Consider the following 17,507-nt stretch of genomic DNA (forward strand, 5'->3'; position numbering starts at 1 on the left):
AGCCAGACAGGAGGGAGAGAGAGACGACAGAAAAGAGAGGGAGAGACAGAGGGAGGGCGTGAGGGGAGGTCCCGGGGTGGAAAAGGAAAAAGGAGCAGTCTTGGTGAGGAGCGAAAAGGAAATAAGCTGCATCCAGAGGGATTCAGACGGACTGCGTTTGTTCTGGTCAATATCACGCACAGCTGCGTCCGGAAACTGTTGTGCTTATTATTATTACTACTATTTTTTATTATAATCTGCAAATAATGTGCAAGCATAAAGTTGAGATAAATATTAAAACAGAAGTGTTGGGGGAGTCCAGTGGGGCTTGAATATTTTTTCTTAATCACCAAAACAAAACTGTTGAGGAAACAAAAGAAGAAAATATCGTAAATAGGTTATTGAGAAAAGAGATTCATTTTGAGCAGATTTGTAAACCTATGGAGACTAGTTTACTTGAATGGTTACCATGTAATCTACATGGCACTCCAAGCCAAGATACTTCAAGGAATTCCAACATGGTAATATCGTGTTCTTTTCCTGGTGGAAAGGCAATGTAAAAGCTAAAGTTTACTTTGTGATATCAAACAATATTTCAAATGAAATTTACCCATTAAGTTTTCATTTCAAAGGTCCAGACATGTTTTATAACTGAGAGATTGTTTTATCTATTCAACAGGCACGTGTTGTAATAACGCAGGTTTAGAGCCCTCTACAGGACACTAATGAAACTGCATCTGATGTACACTGACTACATGGAAGTATATTAACCCTGTAAAGCCTGACCTATGAAAAAATTTTCAGAAAACTCTAAAACTGTTTTTAGTACAATTAGACAAACTATAAAAAGAAATCATTATATATATATGTGTGTGTGTGTGTGTGTGTGTATCATATTTAAAGTTTATTATCCTCCTGAGGTCCAGCAGTTCATTTGTGTGTAGGACATTTGTTATTGAAGTTTTTCTACAGTGGTTAATCTTGGGGTATTATCAGAGGACTCTCTGGGCTTTTCAGAGATACCAAATGTTTAAGAGTTTGGCCATGACAACTTCCTCTCCGTAGTCTATAAATATGGATTAAAATGTATCACAGTTCAATTCAGCACATCAAATACAATATGAACAATAAACAGTTTTTATCATATGTATTTTATGCACCAAACACTATATTGACATTTAAAAAAGGGATATTGTAAAACTTTTTTCGCTGGGTCTCATGAACTTATGGTGAGATGACATCATAATAGCTTGTGATGTAAAATAATGAGATGTTTATAATGACAGAGCCGGCTGCAGATATGAAAATACACAGAAATATTAGTTCACTCTTTAAATATATCTTATAAAATGTATATGCCAGAATTTTCAAAGCTCTGTGATTTTTTTGTCATGGCATGAATGTAATTTAATAGTGATTGAGAGATATTCCTCAAAAGCCTGTTGTATCATATTTGATAGATGGATTTCAAAGGGGCTTTTTCAATAAAATAATATCTAAAATTTGAACCAAGCACAAGTTGCTTATATTCAACAAATACTCATTTTAAAATATCAGTAACAATATAATCATTACTGTCACTTTTACTTTATTAAAATAAGCTGTCATTTATCCCAACATAAGAGTCACTTTTCACGCAAGTCCACCACCATTTTAAATAGATCGATATAAACATTGAAACCACTTTTTTCACAAATAACCACTAGATGGTGCCATAAACATGTGAAACTTACATACCATAGATAATTTGGCTCATCAGCTTGAACAGAGAGTGAAACAGGAGCCTTCAAATGTTGTGTATCATATTTGATACACAGACTTATAATGACAAATGTCTTTGATAAAAAAAACGTACACTTAATGCCACTGGTACCGTAGAGTTGGACCTTAGTTCCTATAACCTAAAACATACATTTTACACCAATCATTAAACATTTGAAAATGGAAAAAAAAAAAAACTTCCTTACAGTGTATCTGTGATTAAAACTATTTTCTGTTGTTTATTATATAGTCAACAGCCAGATACAATCTTATTGAAATCTCTTTATTAAGCACACTTAAAAAAAAAAAAAAAAAGTAAATCTTAGTGGTGTTCCTGAAATGTACTTAAAAGAACATCTCCAATCTCCAACTCCGTCCTGGTTTTGGTCAAGAACATTGTAACATTTTAATTTCATTCTAGAACAGTTCCGAACCCGCAGTTCCAAGGTTCCAGATTTTCCCCGTTTCTAACCCAGAACAAAACTTCATACTTCAATCACAGTGGCGTGTTTCTCGGAAACCCAAAGTGGTCAGCGGTCTCAAGTGTGTAACATAATACGATAAATAGTCTATAACAAACTAAAAACATGTTTATTATAATTATTATTATTATTTTGCTTTGATTTACTTTTAATGGAAAAGTCTAAAGTTTTACAAAGGAAATCATAAAGGTCTTATTAATTCTAGAAAGAATATAAATTAATTTATAGCCTCCTGTCTCAGAAGAAGTTGTACTCTATCTCTTAAAAACATTTTGTGGGGGAGAAAAGAGAGATCTATTCACAGAAAATTTACCGTTGGACCCACAACTACGCCTGACTCCTTCTTTATGGGGTTTCATATAAACTTTGGGAACCCTTAAAGAGATTATATGAGTTAAAGGGATAGTTTCACCCATTTTTTGGGGGGTGAACAACCACTTTAATGCATGTTTAATTGTATTGTACATACACAGAAATGGGCACCCATTGATCACCCAAATGTCCTATTAGGATGATGTGGTTAGGGTATTTAAAATGGACAGATTGTTTTTGTAGTGTTTTGATCAGTGTTTTTACACTACGACATTGCTATTGGTCCTTTGTAGCCCGTCCTGTAGGGTTGTTTTGTGTCAGTCGTTCTGGTGAGAGCAAGATACGTGGATAGCGGGCGCTTTTCACTTTTTGGAGAGAAACTTCATTTTGTTTCCTAAAAGAGAGAAGAAAGAGGATAATAGCTAAATACCCAAACATGACCACTTAACTTAAACTTTATAACAAAAATACTGACTCATAAGATTAAAGTTGCAGTATGTTCGGAATGGAATATTAACACACTGAGCAGTATATACTGTATATATTGTATACTGTGTGTAGCAGATATATAAAGAAGTGTTTTAATCACGTACCAGCTGGCTACTGTTACATATACTGTACTTTTTGTATGAACTATAGTATACTCTATACATACATTCAAAAACTGTTAACAGAAATGAACGTCATGAAAATCATTCGGTTCCAGTATTTACATTTTATTTTTAATTCTCTCTCTCTCTCTCTCTCTCTCTCTCTCTCTCTCTCAAAAAAAAATAAAAATGAAAAAGTACTCAATTCCTAACCCTAAATTCTACATACTGTGCACAGTATACATAATGCAAACTACAAAATAGAATGAGAGATTTTTATAGCCCGATATCTAATGTTCTTGATTAGACCTGGAGGTGACAAGTTACCTAAACCTTTGAGGAACTTGTTGACGCCTCTGTTCTCGCTGCCTGGCAGAGAATCAAGGTAGTCCTGAGCTCTCACTTCAAATAAACCTGTTTTAAAACAGAGTAATCGCTTTACTTTAGATTAAAAAAAACAATACTTTTACATGAATCATATTAACAGTCAAATTTACACATTAAGTGGCCATTCAGACCAAACACATTCTTGCGTTAAAAAACAAAAATAGATGCTGCAAAATGAATAAAACAGAATGTAGGTGTTTAAAAAAGTTCTTATTACTTGACACGTTATTTGACTAGTGAGTTAATATGGATAAATCTAAAAATCCGAAGCATGCGGTGATCCTGCGCGAAAATCCAAAAAGACAACGAGAAGCGGCGCAACAGTCAAAGACGTCCATCTAGCATGTTTACATAGAAATACAAATGAAAAACAATGAATATGGATGCATAACGCGTTTGGAGTGAACAGCCCCTAAAGGTACAGTAAACCTTTTTTGGGGAATCATAAAAACTTTTTAAAAAAAACGTCAATCAGAAAAAGAAACAGCAATCCTGCGAGAAAACCTAAAAAGACAGTGAGAAAACGGTCCCAGATGTCCATCTTGTTTGATTTAAATTTAGTTCAGTGTGAACGGCCCCTAAAGATACAGTACGCAAGTTTTTGAAAATCTTAAAAAAAAAAAAAAAACATTTAAATACTCCTAAAAAATATGTGGCGATCCTGTGCAAAAACCTTAAAGGATTAGATAAAAAAACAATCTAGCGCATGTTTACATCGAATAACAATTTTAAAAAAACAGCGCAGTCGGACACAAGAACATGTTTGGAGTGAACGTCCCCTAAAGGTACATATATCATTTAAAAAACACAACAATCCTGATTGAAAACATGAAAAGATGCAGTACAATTGTCAAAGATGTCCGTCTAGTGCATGTCTACATAGAGAAACAATTGAAAAACAACAGTTGTGTTCAGTGTGAACGGCCCCTAAAGGTACAGTAAGCAAGTTTTGGAAATCTTTCAATAAACATTTAAAAATGTCTAATAAATGTGGCGATCCATTGCAAAACCTGAAAGGACTAGATAAAAAAATACCTAGTGCATGTTTACATAGAAAACAATTGAAAAACAGTGCAGTCAGACACAAGAACATGTTTGGTGTGAACATCCCCTAAAGGTACAGAATTTTTTTATATCATTTAAAAAAAACAACAATCCTGTGTGAAAACATGAAAAGAAAGTGAGATGCGGTTAAACAGTCAAAGACGTCCATCTAGCACGTTTACATAAAAAACTATTTAAAAACACAGCAGATGGATGCCATAATGCATACGGTGTGAACAGCCCCTAAAAGTAAAAAAAAATCAAATGTGTAAATTTAAGACAGCAATCTTGAGGGCGTGCTGAGTGCTTCCAGCCAGGTCTCCTAAGCAACCAAATTGGCCCGGTTGCTAGGGAGGCTAGAGTCACATGGGGTAACCTCCTCGTGGTTGCTATAATGTGGTTCTCGCTCTCGGTGGGGCACGTGGTGAGTTGTGCGTGGATGCCGTGGAGAATAGCATGAAGCCTCCACATGCGCTATGTCTCCGCGGTAACGTGCTCAACAAGCCACGTGATAAGATGCGTGGATTGACGGTCTCAGACGTGGAGGCAACTGAGATTCGTCCTCTGCCACCCAGATTGAGGCGAGTCACTACGCCACCACGAGAACTTAGAGTGCATTGGGAAATGGCCATTCCAAATTGGGGAGAAAAGGGGAGAAAATAAAAAGACACCAATCTTGAGACACCTGTATTATGTTCTGTTTGTGGTGCTGCATCAAGCTTTTATATCCGAAAGAACGCATTTGCTTCAAAACAGCTCCTAATAATGGTAAGTACTGCCATATACGCACCTTTCAGGCCCTGCCGCCGGAACTCTCTCTCCTGCACAAACGCGGCAAACATCTGCGTCTCCATGAAGACCTCCAGGAATCTCCGCAGGCTTTTGGAGGTCACTGCCTTACGGAACGCCTCACGCTGGAATGATGATGGAGTTGGAGAGGAGGAAGACGAGGCTGAGGATTCTTCGTCACGGTCGCTGCCGCCCATAAAGAGTGCATAATGACCCACGATTTCCACAAAGAATCGCACGAATGCCTCGGACACCACAGTGCTGAGAGAACCGGGTTCTACCGTGAAGAACCAAGGAGAGAAGAAAAGATATTACCACCAGCTAGGGATGGGTCAGGATGGTCAACTAGCCATCCAACGACTGACTAGTTGGCTACTGAGGTTGACTAGCAAGTTAGGATTCTACAGCAGTAACTCACCACTTGGATTATCTGCGACATCATGGACCAGTTCTTTTCTCCTCTCTAGAACATGTTCCAGAGCAGCCTGGAGTTTATGAGGCAGAATAGAGTCCTCATCATCCATCTAAAACAGCATAATACAATTTGTTCATTTAACACACTTAATCCCACGAGTAACATTTGAGACCAAAATATGTTTTAGTTTCTGTTTCGAGTTTCAATGGTCTAAAAAGAGTTGTTGTGTTGTACAGTTGTCAACTATAAATCAAAGTGCAAATGAAGTCTTGATTATGGAATATAACAGAATATAATAAAATATATCAATATTATATATTATTTATTACACAGGTCTATGGAGTACTCGATTTTGATTGGTCAGTGGCGCCATCTAGTGGACTGATATTTCTGAGTAACAACCGCACATGCAGGGATTATCAGACCGGTTATCCGAGTATCGCGAGTCATCTTTCAAGCCAGTAAAATAATTTCAATTCCAATACCAATATTTCATGGATATTTATTTATTAGTTAAGTGGTCTTGTAATAAGCTGGATAATGAGCAGTCAGACGATCATTTTCACAAAATAATCACTAACAGAACTCCAACGCAAACCAGAGGTGGAATTCAGCGATTTCTTTCTTTTCACATAATTACGTAATTTCTGATTGGTGATACAGACCCCTCCAAAGGAATTTATTTTGCGATAACAACCGGCTGATTGTACATTATCCTGCTTATTACATGGCTACTATCTAAAATAAATAAAAAATGACAAAATATTAATTTACTTTTAAATTATGTAATAATGTGAGAAGAAAGAAGTCGCTGAATTCCACCTCTGGTTTGCGTCGGAGTACTGTTAGTGATTATTTTGCGAAAATGATCATCTGACTGCTCATTATCCAGCTTATTGCAAGACCACTTAGCAAATAAATAAATATCCATGAAATATTGGTACTGGAGTTGAAATTATTTTACTGGTTTGAGTGATACGAGAAGTAGGAAAGATGACTCGCAATACTCGGATAACCGGTCTGATAATCCCTGCATGTGCGGTTGTTACTCGGAAATATCAGTCCACTAGATGGCGCCATTGTCCAATCAAAATCGAGTACTATATTATAGATATATAAATAAATAAAAAATATCGAAATTCCTTTTTGTTGTAATCTCTATGTACTGTATAATGAATCTTATTTAGATTTTCAATCAAAATAATATTTAAATACATTCATAAATAAATAAATATAAATTAAAAAGGTCTATTAAACATTTATTATGCTCACACACAAAAATAAGAGTAAAAAGAAATATGCAGCTATTCTTAGTTTATCATTTAAATTTTTCCGCAATTGCTTGTAAAAAAATTAATAAATCTTGAATATTGTTACTTTTTATTGAACTGAGCAAATACTTTTTTCATTTTTATTTATTTATTTATTTATTTTATTTTTTAGAAAAGGCATGCAGTTTTGCAAGGAATAAAAATACATGTTCTCATTTAGCTGGGAAAAATTACAATTATTAATTTATCAGGTTTTAATTTATCATCCACTTATATCAGGAAGGCCAAATTCAGTTTTATTCTTTGATTCATAAATGAAACACTTAAAAAGACACAACAACATTTAAAGTGGCTATAAAGTACCGTACCTGTCGCAGGAAACGACTGTTGCCAAGGTCAATCACCAGGACCTGAAGGAGAGCAGAGGAATGAATGATGACATTTCCTCCTGTAGCAGCAATCAAATTTTTTTCCCCTTATCGCAACTTTTGTGAAGAGGTCAGAGGTCGCAGACCGCCCACCTGAACAGGAAGTGCTCAGGGAGAAATATTAAAAACGTGGTCGCCCTCTGAACTTCTCTTTGCCAGCTCAACCCTGTTCTTTGTTTATCCAAAATGTAAATATAGAATATTCACAGCACGTCCTAGAAATTATAGTCTCAATTTCCTTCTCAGATTAGTCATAATGAGGTGTAAAATTCACGAGGTGAGAGGCCAAACAACTGAAAATAGCTTTAGAGATATTCTTTGGCTATGTTCCGAAAAGCATACTACCATACTATTCGTACTTCTTAAGCAGTATGTAGTATACTGTGCACAATATGCAAGGTTTGCCAAAATGTGCACTATGCAACCAGGGCATACTGAATTAAATAAGTTACACATACTGTTTGTTTAAAAAATAGAATGCACACTAGTTTTACACGTGGAACATACTGTATGTGGAACACTATATTTGGAATAGAATTGTAATTTATTACTTACCAAATATAAAGCATTACACACTGTATACTGCCTACTATTTCTTTTTTAAATAGTAAGTTAAATAGTAAGCAGTTTGCAAAAAATAAATGTCTTAAAAGTAGTATACTACATTTATTGTGCACTCAGCTGTGTTTTGCTTCATTCCTATAGATCAGATATAGTAAGAGAAGTATGTTAGTGTCTCACCTCCTCTAGCGGGAGCTCTTTTAAACGGGCCAGAGAGCTGGACAGCAGCCCAACAATGAAGGGTGTTGGAGTACACACAATGTCCATCATGGAAGGTGGAAGAACTGGGATGTATGTGTGTTGCCAGGTGAACGGGTAGAGCAATGCCACCATGGCATGACAACACTTAGAGAGTGTACTACAGAGAGAGAGAGAGAGAGAGAAAGTGGTATATTTTTTATTGTTTAGAATTTCTGTGCTTGCACATTTCCACCAGGAGATGGCAGTACAGAAGAATGTATTAGTTGTGTTTACTAAAGAAAAAAAAGAAAAAAACAACCTGTCCCCTTCATCTAGTACAGCACTTCTTTGACATTTACAGTTATTGATGCATTTATTTTTTAAGTAATTTTGTTTTATCAGGTCAAGAATTAATGTAAGGCCTAACAAGTGTTCAAAAAAGCAAAACAAAATAAGTAATTATTAATTTAAATAATAATAATAATAAAAAAAGTATATTTGTCACTTGATTTCATGTCATTGGTGTTCTCAATGTTAAAATCTTGTATTTAAAAAATAAAAAAAGAGTTGTGGAAAAAAACTTCCAAGGTCAACGTAGAGGAAGAAGAGGCTGCTCAAATGTGCATACAGTGAATTTCACACCAGTTATTCATGGTTCATTTAAATATGTCATTGGTGTTGCATTGTTTAATGTTCATATGAAATATTTTTATTGAATAAAATTGATTAGGCATGATTTATTGATTTTAGTCTGCTCAGTGTTGTGTTTTAAACACCATCTTAGAAAATTCATCTTTTAAGAGAATTTGTGATATAACTAATGTTATAACCCTTGCTTCATTCGTGAAACAAATTTAAAGGGATAGTTCACCCAAAAATGACAATTCAGTCACTGTTTCCTCACCCCTGTGTTGTTATAACACTATATGACTTTCTTTCTTTTTCTTTACACAAAGGGAGAAATTGTGAAGAAATGTTGTGCTCAGTGATGTCATACAATGGCAGTTTATGGTGACCACCTCTTCAAGCTTCAAAAGAACACAAAAGTATAATTCAGAAGTCTAATAAATTATTCATGAGACTCATGATTGTTATTAAAGTATACGATAAGATTTGGTGAGAAACAAACTGAAATCTAATGTATTATTTAGAGAAAATGTTCACTGACCGTTGATCTCCTGTGCACGTTCATGATAGGGCACAAGAGCAACAGTTCACGCAGCCCCCTCGCGACATTGGGGCGTTCAAGCGAAAACTAATTTGTTTATCTAAAAACAGGTCCTCCACAGTGATAGTGACAACAGAACACAACACAGCTGCACACCAAACAGAGAACAGAACTTACTAAACATATCTGAAGAGTCTGTAATCGAAGAATTGATGCATTTCTATGCCCAGCCTTATTTTAATTTTTTTTAGTTTTTGGACCGGTGCCAGTTCGCGGTGTGACTGTGGCTGCCTGTAGCCTCCTCTATGTTTCTAGTACTCCATTCAAAAAAAAAAAAAAAAGGCTGGGCATAGAAATGCATCAATTCTTCGACTACAAACACAGAACTTACTAAACATGTCTGAAGAGTTTGTAGTCAAAGAGTTGATGCATTTCTATGCCCAGCCTTGTTTTTTTGAACAGAGTATTCAGAAATCAAACAGAAACATAGAGGAGGCTACAGGCAGTCACAGTCACACCGTGTCCAAACCTGACGGCAAACGACATGCGATAAAAGGTATATTTTCTATGGTAATCAGAGTTTTTAAACAGGATTTATTTGGATGGCTGATCTTGCTAGACACCAGCTCAAACTTTCTGTTAAAGGAGCAGGATAACACTGTTATGTTGATCCCTAAGAAGAGATGTAGCTCTCATTAAAGAGCCAGAGCTTCATGTGAGGAATAGTCTCTCAACTTTAACTGCTTTTTCCAACCAAAAAAATTAAAGTTGGGGTTGATTTTTGTTTCAAAGGTGACGGCATTTTTTCCATATCAGTCTTGAGCTTTGAAAAATGGTTCCACAGACAGCACTTTCTCCCATCTTGCAGTGTCATATCTTTTCATTCTTTTTATTGAATTGCATGGAAATGTGGACCATTGGCATTCAGTCTTCTGGAATGGTCAGAAAGCCTCATTTGAACCCAAAGCGACAGATGGCTAACACACGGTGAGAGTGAGGGATTGTACCTGAGTTTGTCAGCAGTGAAGATCACCCTCCGCTCCAACAAAAGAGAAGCAAACACTCGCAGAAGTAACCGCAAACTCAGAGAAGAAAATAAACACTCAAAATCCACGTGTTCCAAACGGGAATCTGAAGGGCGACATAATTCAATCACCTACAGAGAGAGAAGCAGAGTGACTCAAACTCATACAGTATATTATTTCCACACAATTGTGAAGTTGATCTTAAATGGGTGTCAATCACAACTGGCCCTACTTTCTAAAAACAAGCACGATTCATCGTTTCATGTTATTATAGAGAAAAAAATGTTTGTCTATGTAATCTTTCATCATAGTCAACCCCATCCTTTTTGACTGACATCCACAAGCACTCTTATTTTTCAACCCCTCCTTTTTTCACAGTCCAATCAATTCCCCAAAGATAAAGCTTGGACAGCTTGTTTCACTAGGCAATATGTCAACTTATTAAAATAAAGTGCCATTTCATCTTGACTTTAAAATGCATATACAGTATCTGCTATATAATTTTGGGGTGTTTATTGTTATTTCTTTTAAACTCACTTCTGTTCCTGAGCCCGGCAGGAAGTTCTTTATGCTGATGGTTCGGCCCGGTGCTGGAAACGGAGCTTCCATGATTCCTCTCATGAACGGCTGGACCAGCGCAGGAGAAATGGCTCGTCTCTTCTCCACCTCATCCAGTATCTAAATCAGATGGAAATTAACATACTTCATGAATGATCTCTTTAACCTTTAAATGCATGGGTGTTCCACCAAACGTAATTACATCCTCAGGTCTTTAGCGACCCGGCACATATATCTATCACAAATGGATCTACAAAATACCCAGATAGTGTACAACTTTCAGAACCTTTTCAAGACAAATAGAAAATAATAGAATAGAATATATTGTGGTATATTTTTATATATCAAAGAGATTATGCAACAAATCTAGAACAGGATTCATTTCTTCCACACTGAAATTTTATGAGCCGCAACTGGCTGTCAAACACATATTGAGTTACACATATATATATATTTTCTCAGGCACTTTTTCAAAAAAGATGCACAACTTAAATAATTTCAGCAGTACACCCAAAAGACAATAGTCAAATCATACTGTTCATGTGTTAAACTTGCTATAGTTTACTTCCACATTGCTTCCTCATCAAATAGCAATGTCAAATGTAAATCAAGTCAATCACTGAAACATCAGCACCACCTTGAGTAAGAAATAACATGTATAATATGACAGTGAACATGCATATGGAATACTGATAATTCACTATTATCATTTGTAGTCATTTGTATGTATATAGTACTAATTTCTCTTGTAATAAACAAAGAAACAGATATGTTTTAGTAAAGTTATTGAGATATGAAATATACATAAAATTATGATTTATGGAAACGGCAAAAAAAAAAAAAAAACATATCTCAGGACTTTAATGACCCTATACACTTGGTAATGCAATAATTTTGCATTCCCTCTCAACAGTTTTGAGTTCTCTCACAATAAGTTTTCCGTTCCCTCACAATAGTTTTGAGTTCCCTCACAAAAGGTTTTGCGTTCCCACACAATAAGTTTTCCGTTCACTTACAGTAGTTTTGCGTTCCTTCACAATAAGTTTTCCGTTCCCTCACAATAGTTTTGAGTTCCCTCACAAAAGGTTTGCGTTCCCTCACAATAAGTTTTCCGTTCCCTCACAATAGTTTTGAGTTCCCTCACAAAAGGTTTGCGTTCCCTCACAATAAGTTTTCCGTTCACTTACAATAGTTTTGAGTTCTCTCACAATAAGTTTTGCGTTCCTTCTCAATAGGTTTTGCATCCCTTACAACAGTTTTACCTTCCCTTGCAATAAGTTTTGCGTCCCTCACAATAGTTTTGCGTTCCCACGGAATAGTTTTGCATACCATGGTTACTATATGGATACAGTATACTGTATTAAAAGCATGGTTTACACAAAAAACACATGGTTACTTTTCATAGTTACTACAATAATGCTATAGTAAAACCATGGTTTCCGTCAATAAATAAATAACTGTTAGTCTAAAACAGTCATGGTTACTACAATATTACTATAGAAAAAACATGTTTTCAGCCAAAATCCATAGTTAAACTATGGTATTTGCATTAGTAAAACCATGATACCCACAAAATTATGATTTTTATTACCATAATTTTCATTTTCCTGTATTATCACTATGGTTTCACTACAAATATCAAGGTTAAAATATGGTTACTGTAGTAAAACCATGGTGAATTTACTGTGATGGAGCGCAAAACTTATTGCAAAACTATATCAGAACAAAATGTCCTGCCCTGACCTCTTAGGGGCTACTAACATTTCATATAAATTTCATACATTTAATATAATATTGATTATTATTTTATATTTACATGTACATTTCATATATACGTATGTACATTTCATATGCATTTCATATTGAAAAATAATATGTAAAATAATTACACAAGAATTATTGTTCAAAGAAAAGAAAAAAATTATTATACAAGAAAATTGATCAAAATCATTTTAAATGAAGTACAGAATGTCACAAACTTTTAATCAGGAATGTTTACTCTTTGCATACTGATGAATGTAACCCACCCAAACATACTGTACATTAAAGTGCAAAGAAGGCGTAATGTGTGAAATACCTTAGAAAACAGGTCAAAACAGCCCAACCTGCTCACAATACAGTAGACTTCAGGTAGACGCCTTCCTTTACCACTGGGCTGTAAACACACACACATACATGTTTAAAGATGCTAATTAAAAGGCATTTGATTGGTCAAATCTGACTAAGAGACCACCAAAATCTCATTTCGCTGGCCACACAATAACATATATGCCAAGCACAGGAAAACCATTTAACACATCATAGCCCAAATATATGCAGTAAATGTACTTGCTTCAACAATCTCAACAAAAATGACAAATAATAAGCAACGTAAACTGTAATAAGAACTTGATGAAGCAGCTCACCAGTAAACGTCGACAGTAGCCAAATCTCCGACTCCCATCTTCTCCGGTTAAGACGAATGAGAAGGTCTCACTAAATAAAACAGATATGATTCAGTTTTACTGCTACGATTTGTAAACAAATAAAATGACAAATGTTAATAAATATGTATTATAATTATATATTATTAATACATATTTATAAAAAAGATTAATTGAGTACCTATGGACTTCTCAAACAGCAAGAAATACATTTTTTCAAGGGTTCCCACACCTTTTAACCAATGACTTTTCCATGATTTTCCCATTACTTTTTCCAGTAGATATTCAGAAATTAGTCATTCAGTTATTCAAAAGGATTTCAATATTTTAGAGCTTAGCATAACTGGGAAATGTATATTGACTAAAGTTTTTTAACATGACATTTCCAGGCTTGGGAATCTAAAAAACTGCCTGACCATGGGAACCCTGTTTTTCAACAAATGAACACAAATGTGCTGCTTCAAATATCTAATAGGGATGGTTAACGCTCTGGGTTACTGACCAGAAGGTCAGGGGTTCAAGCCCCAACACCGCCACGATGCCACCGTCGGGCCCTTAAGCAAGGCCCTTGACCCCATCTGCTCCAGGGGCACCATATCATGGCTGACCCAGCACTCTGACCCCAGCTTAGCTGGGATATGCAAAAATTTGTTAGGGGCAGAGGTGGCTCAGTGGTTAAAGCTCAAGGTCAGGGGTTCAAGCCCCAGCATCACCAAGATGCTACTGTTGGGCCCTTGAGCAAGGCCCTTGACCCTATCTGCTCCAGGGGCACCATATCATGGCTCTGCCTGTGCAAAAAGAATTTCACTGTATATATATGCAAAAATGTATAATGTGTGACAAAATAAAGGCTACTTCTAATAAGTAATGAGGTTGTTTTTGTGGGACAGTAAAGCTTGCGTAAGTGATACCTGGGGAAATTGTCCACAGGTGCCCAGTCTTTTGAGTCAGGAAAACAGAACTGCGGAATGACTTTCAGCTGGTCTTCAGCCTCACGCATAAATTTAAAGCTGCGTTCCAACTAGTGGTGAAAATAAGAATAGGAAATACACAGTATGTATGAACAACCAATTCAGAAAGTGTTCAGAAAACTTTGGTAGACATTTACTGATCTGTTCACTTTCAAATCGTCTAATTAAATCTGTTTACAAATACCTTGAGGGGGAACTGTTGTGTGACTTCCGGTAAATACGGTACACCTGCTTTGGTCTTATGAAGGGCCACAACAAGGAAGTACTCGAACAACTTCCTCTCCTGAAGTTCCATCAAGTCCCGCTCCAGAGTGCGATAGCGACCGGTTTGCCTCAACATAGACTGAACCGACACTAATCGCTGACTGTGAGCTAAAATAGAGGATTATGAAGAAGAAATGTAAAATGTAGATAAACACAATCTTGCTTGGTTATTCGTGCAAGATAATGATGTAACAGTTAAAGAAACGTTCCAAGTTCAAAACAAGTTAAGCTTTGTGGCATGATATTGATTACCACAGAAAATAATTCCCACTCGTCCCTCAGAATTTAGACTAGTCTGATAAAATCGCTAACTAACCTTGTCTTTGCTGTTATATCCAATCTTTCAAAAAATGTCTTAAAGCCACAGTGTCATTTCCAGCACTTCTCAAATTCTGTATTGTGTTTAATACAATTCTTTGCTGGAAACAGTGTTGGGTAAGTTACTCAAAATAAGTAATCCACTACAAATTACTTCTTTAAAAATGTAATCCAATTACTTTGTCTAAAAAAGTAATCACATTACTAATTATTTTACTTTTAAGTTACTTTTAAATACATTTTCCTAGAAAACTTTTTTTTTTCTCCCAAATTGGAATGCCCAATTCCCACTACTTAGTAGGTCCTTGTGGTGGCATGGTTACTCACTGAGGACAAGTCTCAGTTGCCTCCGCTTCTGAGACCGTCAATCCGCGCTTATCACGTGGCTCGTTGTGCATGATACCGCGGAGACTCCCAGCGTGTGGAGGCTCATGCTACTCTCCGCGATCCACGCACAACTCACCACGCGCCCCATTGAGAGTGAGAACCACTAATCGTGACCACGAGGAGGTTACTCCATGTGACTCTACCCTCCCTAGCAACCGGGCCAATTTGGTTGCTTAGGAGACCTGGCTGGAGTCACTCAGCACGCCCTGGATTCGAACTCGCGACTCCAGGGGTGGTAGTCAGTGTCAATACTCGCTGAGCTACCCAGGCCCCCCTAGAAAGGTTTTTAGTTTTCCACTAATTCAAAATGTCAATATTTCCTCGTCATTCATTGTCGCACACCCTTCATCTGTCACAGAAACTCTTACAGACGTACATATGAATTCATATTTTAAATGTACTATGCATATTACTTTAGCGCAAGTTATGTAAAATTACTACTTTAATTGAATGTAACTGTAATCTGATTACAAAAATTTTAAATGTAATGCTTTACACTACTTTTTTTATTAAAAAGTAATTTGATTGCTGTAACTGATTACTTTGTAATCGGAAACGCCCAACATTAGGCTAATTTTAGAGCTAACATTTTATGTATCCTAAATACACATAATAAAATAATATTTTCACACTTTTTGCATAACTGATTGGAAATAACGGCCAATAAAAATATTCTGTTCACAAGTGATATTTACCTTGATTTTTCTTTGTTTTCTTCAAACATCACTTCCACAAATGTGGAACAGTCGTAATTTGGGATTTTTTTTTAATTTATTTTTTTATAGATTTTCATAGTTTAATATTGAAAGTGTGGGTCTGGGACAAGGCTTAAACAGTCAAAAAAAATAGCAAAAATAAATGATGATGAGGCCTGGTAAAAGGTTTCCAAGTAAGATTTAATCTGACCGTCATATAAAAAAATAAATAATAATAATTTAATAATTTAGCTGTTTTGTTTTAATTTAAACCAACCTCTAGAACCTGAAATTGCCCAAAGTTTAAGAATCACCCAAATAAACCCTCAGGAATGCTTGCCCCATAGACTTCCATTTCGAGTACATTACTGTATCAAAAATTTTGTCTCAAAGTGTTACAAACTAAGGAACGAGTTAGAATTATTTTCTTTGGTGCACTTAAGCTCTATATGACGGTTGCTGTCAAAATAGCTGATGTTGTTTTGAATCCGGAACATTCCTTTAAGGTCTATTGTATGCAATTTTATTCTCACCTTTCAGTTTCTCCTCCGTGTCACTTTCGGACTCGCTGTTTTCATCTGTCACTGTGCCACAGAAGAGAGAGAGAGAGGTCAAAGGTCACTAGAGAATCAGTATGCAGGTACTCGCGAGTCATTTTTCACACTTGAGTGCACGTGTATGCTATAAAATAACATAATTCTATCATCCCAACTCAACTGACCCGAAACTGTAAATGTGCCCATAAAGCTAAGTGGACACACATGTGACGGAGGCACAGCCTGTCCCACAATGCATTGTTCATCCAAAATAATTTTTGGGTGAACTATCCCTTTAAGGGACCATTGTTTATTAAGGTATAGCTTTAACTGAAAATGATGGCTCTAAATTGAGCTTAAATGTAATGTTTGTCATCTTGCCCACACACACCTCTTCCCGAACTGGACTCGGTTGACTGTGAGACCCTTTTCATCTTCTTTTTCCCACGACGGGCCTCAAAGATGCCGTTGATTTTTTGCACCATCTGTTGCAAAAAAAAAAACCCAACAAAAAAAACAGAACCACGGTCTTTGTGAAAGACTTGGCGAGACTGTCTCTGATAAAGGAGTTCTGAAGAAAATTACTTTTCCCTCCATTTTTCAGATTGTTTTTAGGTGTCTCATCCGCCTGTCACATCTTTCTTGTATTTTTATTAGCAGTGGAAGAAAGCTGAAGCGCCCATCTTTCCATCAGCAGCCAGACCAGAACCATAAATCACTGATAAGATTAAACCGGCCCTGTTTGATGGTACCAATGCTTTCATAAATAAAGCACTATTTTAAGATTTACTTTAAATTTCAGTTCTGTTTTAGATGGTTTCAGTAATGAATTGTTAGTTTTAGTTTAGTTTGTATTTTATTGACACTTTTCTATTATGTATCTATATATTTAGTTTTTGTTTTAGTAATTATGGGTAAAGGGATAACTCACCCTTATATAATTTCAAACTCGTATAATAGTGT

At 35.9% G+C, this 17,507-nt stretch overlaps 1 protein-coding gene across 3 annotated transcripts in view; it reads right to left on the reverse strand.

Annotated features, from left to right (window-relative positions):
* Positions 1-1,360: 1,360 nt before the first annotated feature.
* The window catches only part of LOC127436058 (DENN domain-containing protein 2A-like), a 55,345-nt gene continuing 39,198 nt past the window's right edge, over positions 1,361-17,507 (reverse strand). For all 3 annotated transcript variants that reach the window (XM_051689979.1, XM_051689975.1, XM_051689978.1), the window contains exons 7-20: positions 16,936-17,029; positions 16,542-16,592; positions 14,529-14,716; positions 14,285-14,394; positions 13,356-13,425; positions 13,028-13,105; positions 10,930-11,070; positions 10,375-10,523; positions 8,200-8,377; positions 7,399-7,440; positions 5,763-5,868; positions 5,346-5,621; positions 3,452-3,538; positions 1,361-2,928 (exon numbers count right to left, since the gene is read on the reverse strand). In XM_051689979.1, coding sequence (XP_051545939.1) covers positions 2,897-2,928; positions 3,452-3,538; positions 5,346-5,621; positions 5,763-5,868; positions 7,399-7,440; positions 8,200-8,377; positions 10,375-10,523; positions 10,930-11,070; positions 13,028-13,105; positions 13,356-13,425; positions 14,285-14,394; positions 14,529-14,716; positions 16,542-16,592; positions 16,936-17,029 — 1,602 coding nt within the window. In that variant the 3' untranslated portion in view covers positions 1,361-2,896. The remainder of the gene's footprint in view (positions 2,929-3,451; positions 3,539-5,345; positions 5,622-5,762; positions 5,869-7,398; positions 7,441-8,199; positions 8,378-10,374; positions 10,524-10,929; positions 11,071-13,027; positions 13,106-13,355; positions 13,426-14,284; positions 14,395-14,528; positions 14,717-16,541; positions 16,593-16,935; positions 17,030-17,507) is intronic.

The sequence above is a fragment of the Myxocyprinus asiaticus genome, chromosome 46, assembly GCF_019703515.2.
Source record: "Myxocyprinus asiaticus isolate MX2 ecotype Aquarium Trade chromosome 46, UBuf_Myxa_2, whole genome shotgun sequence".
NCBI lineage: Eukaryota > Metazoa > Chordata > Actinopteri > Cypriniformes > Catostomidae > Myxocyprinus > Myxocyprinus asiaticus.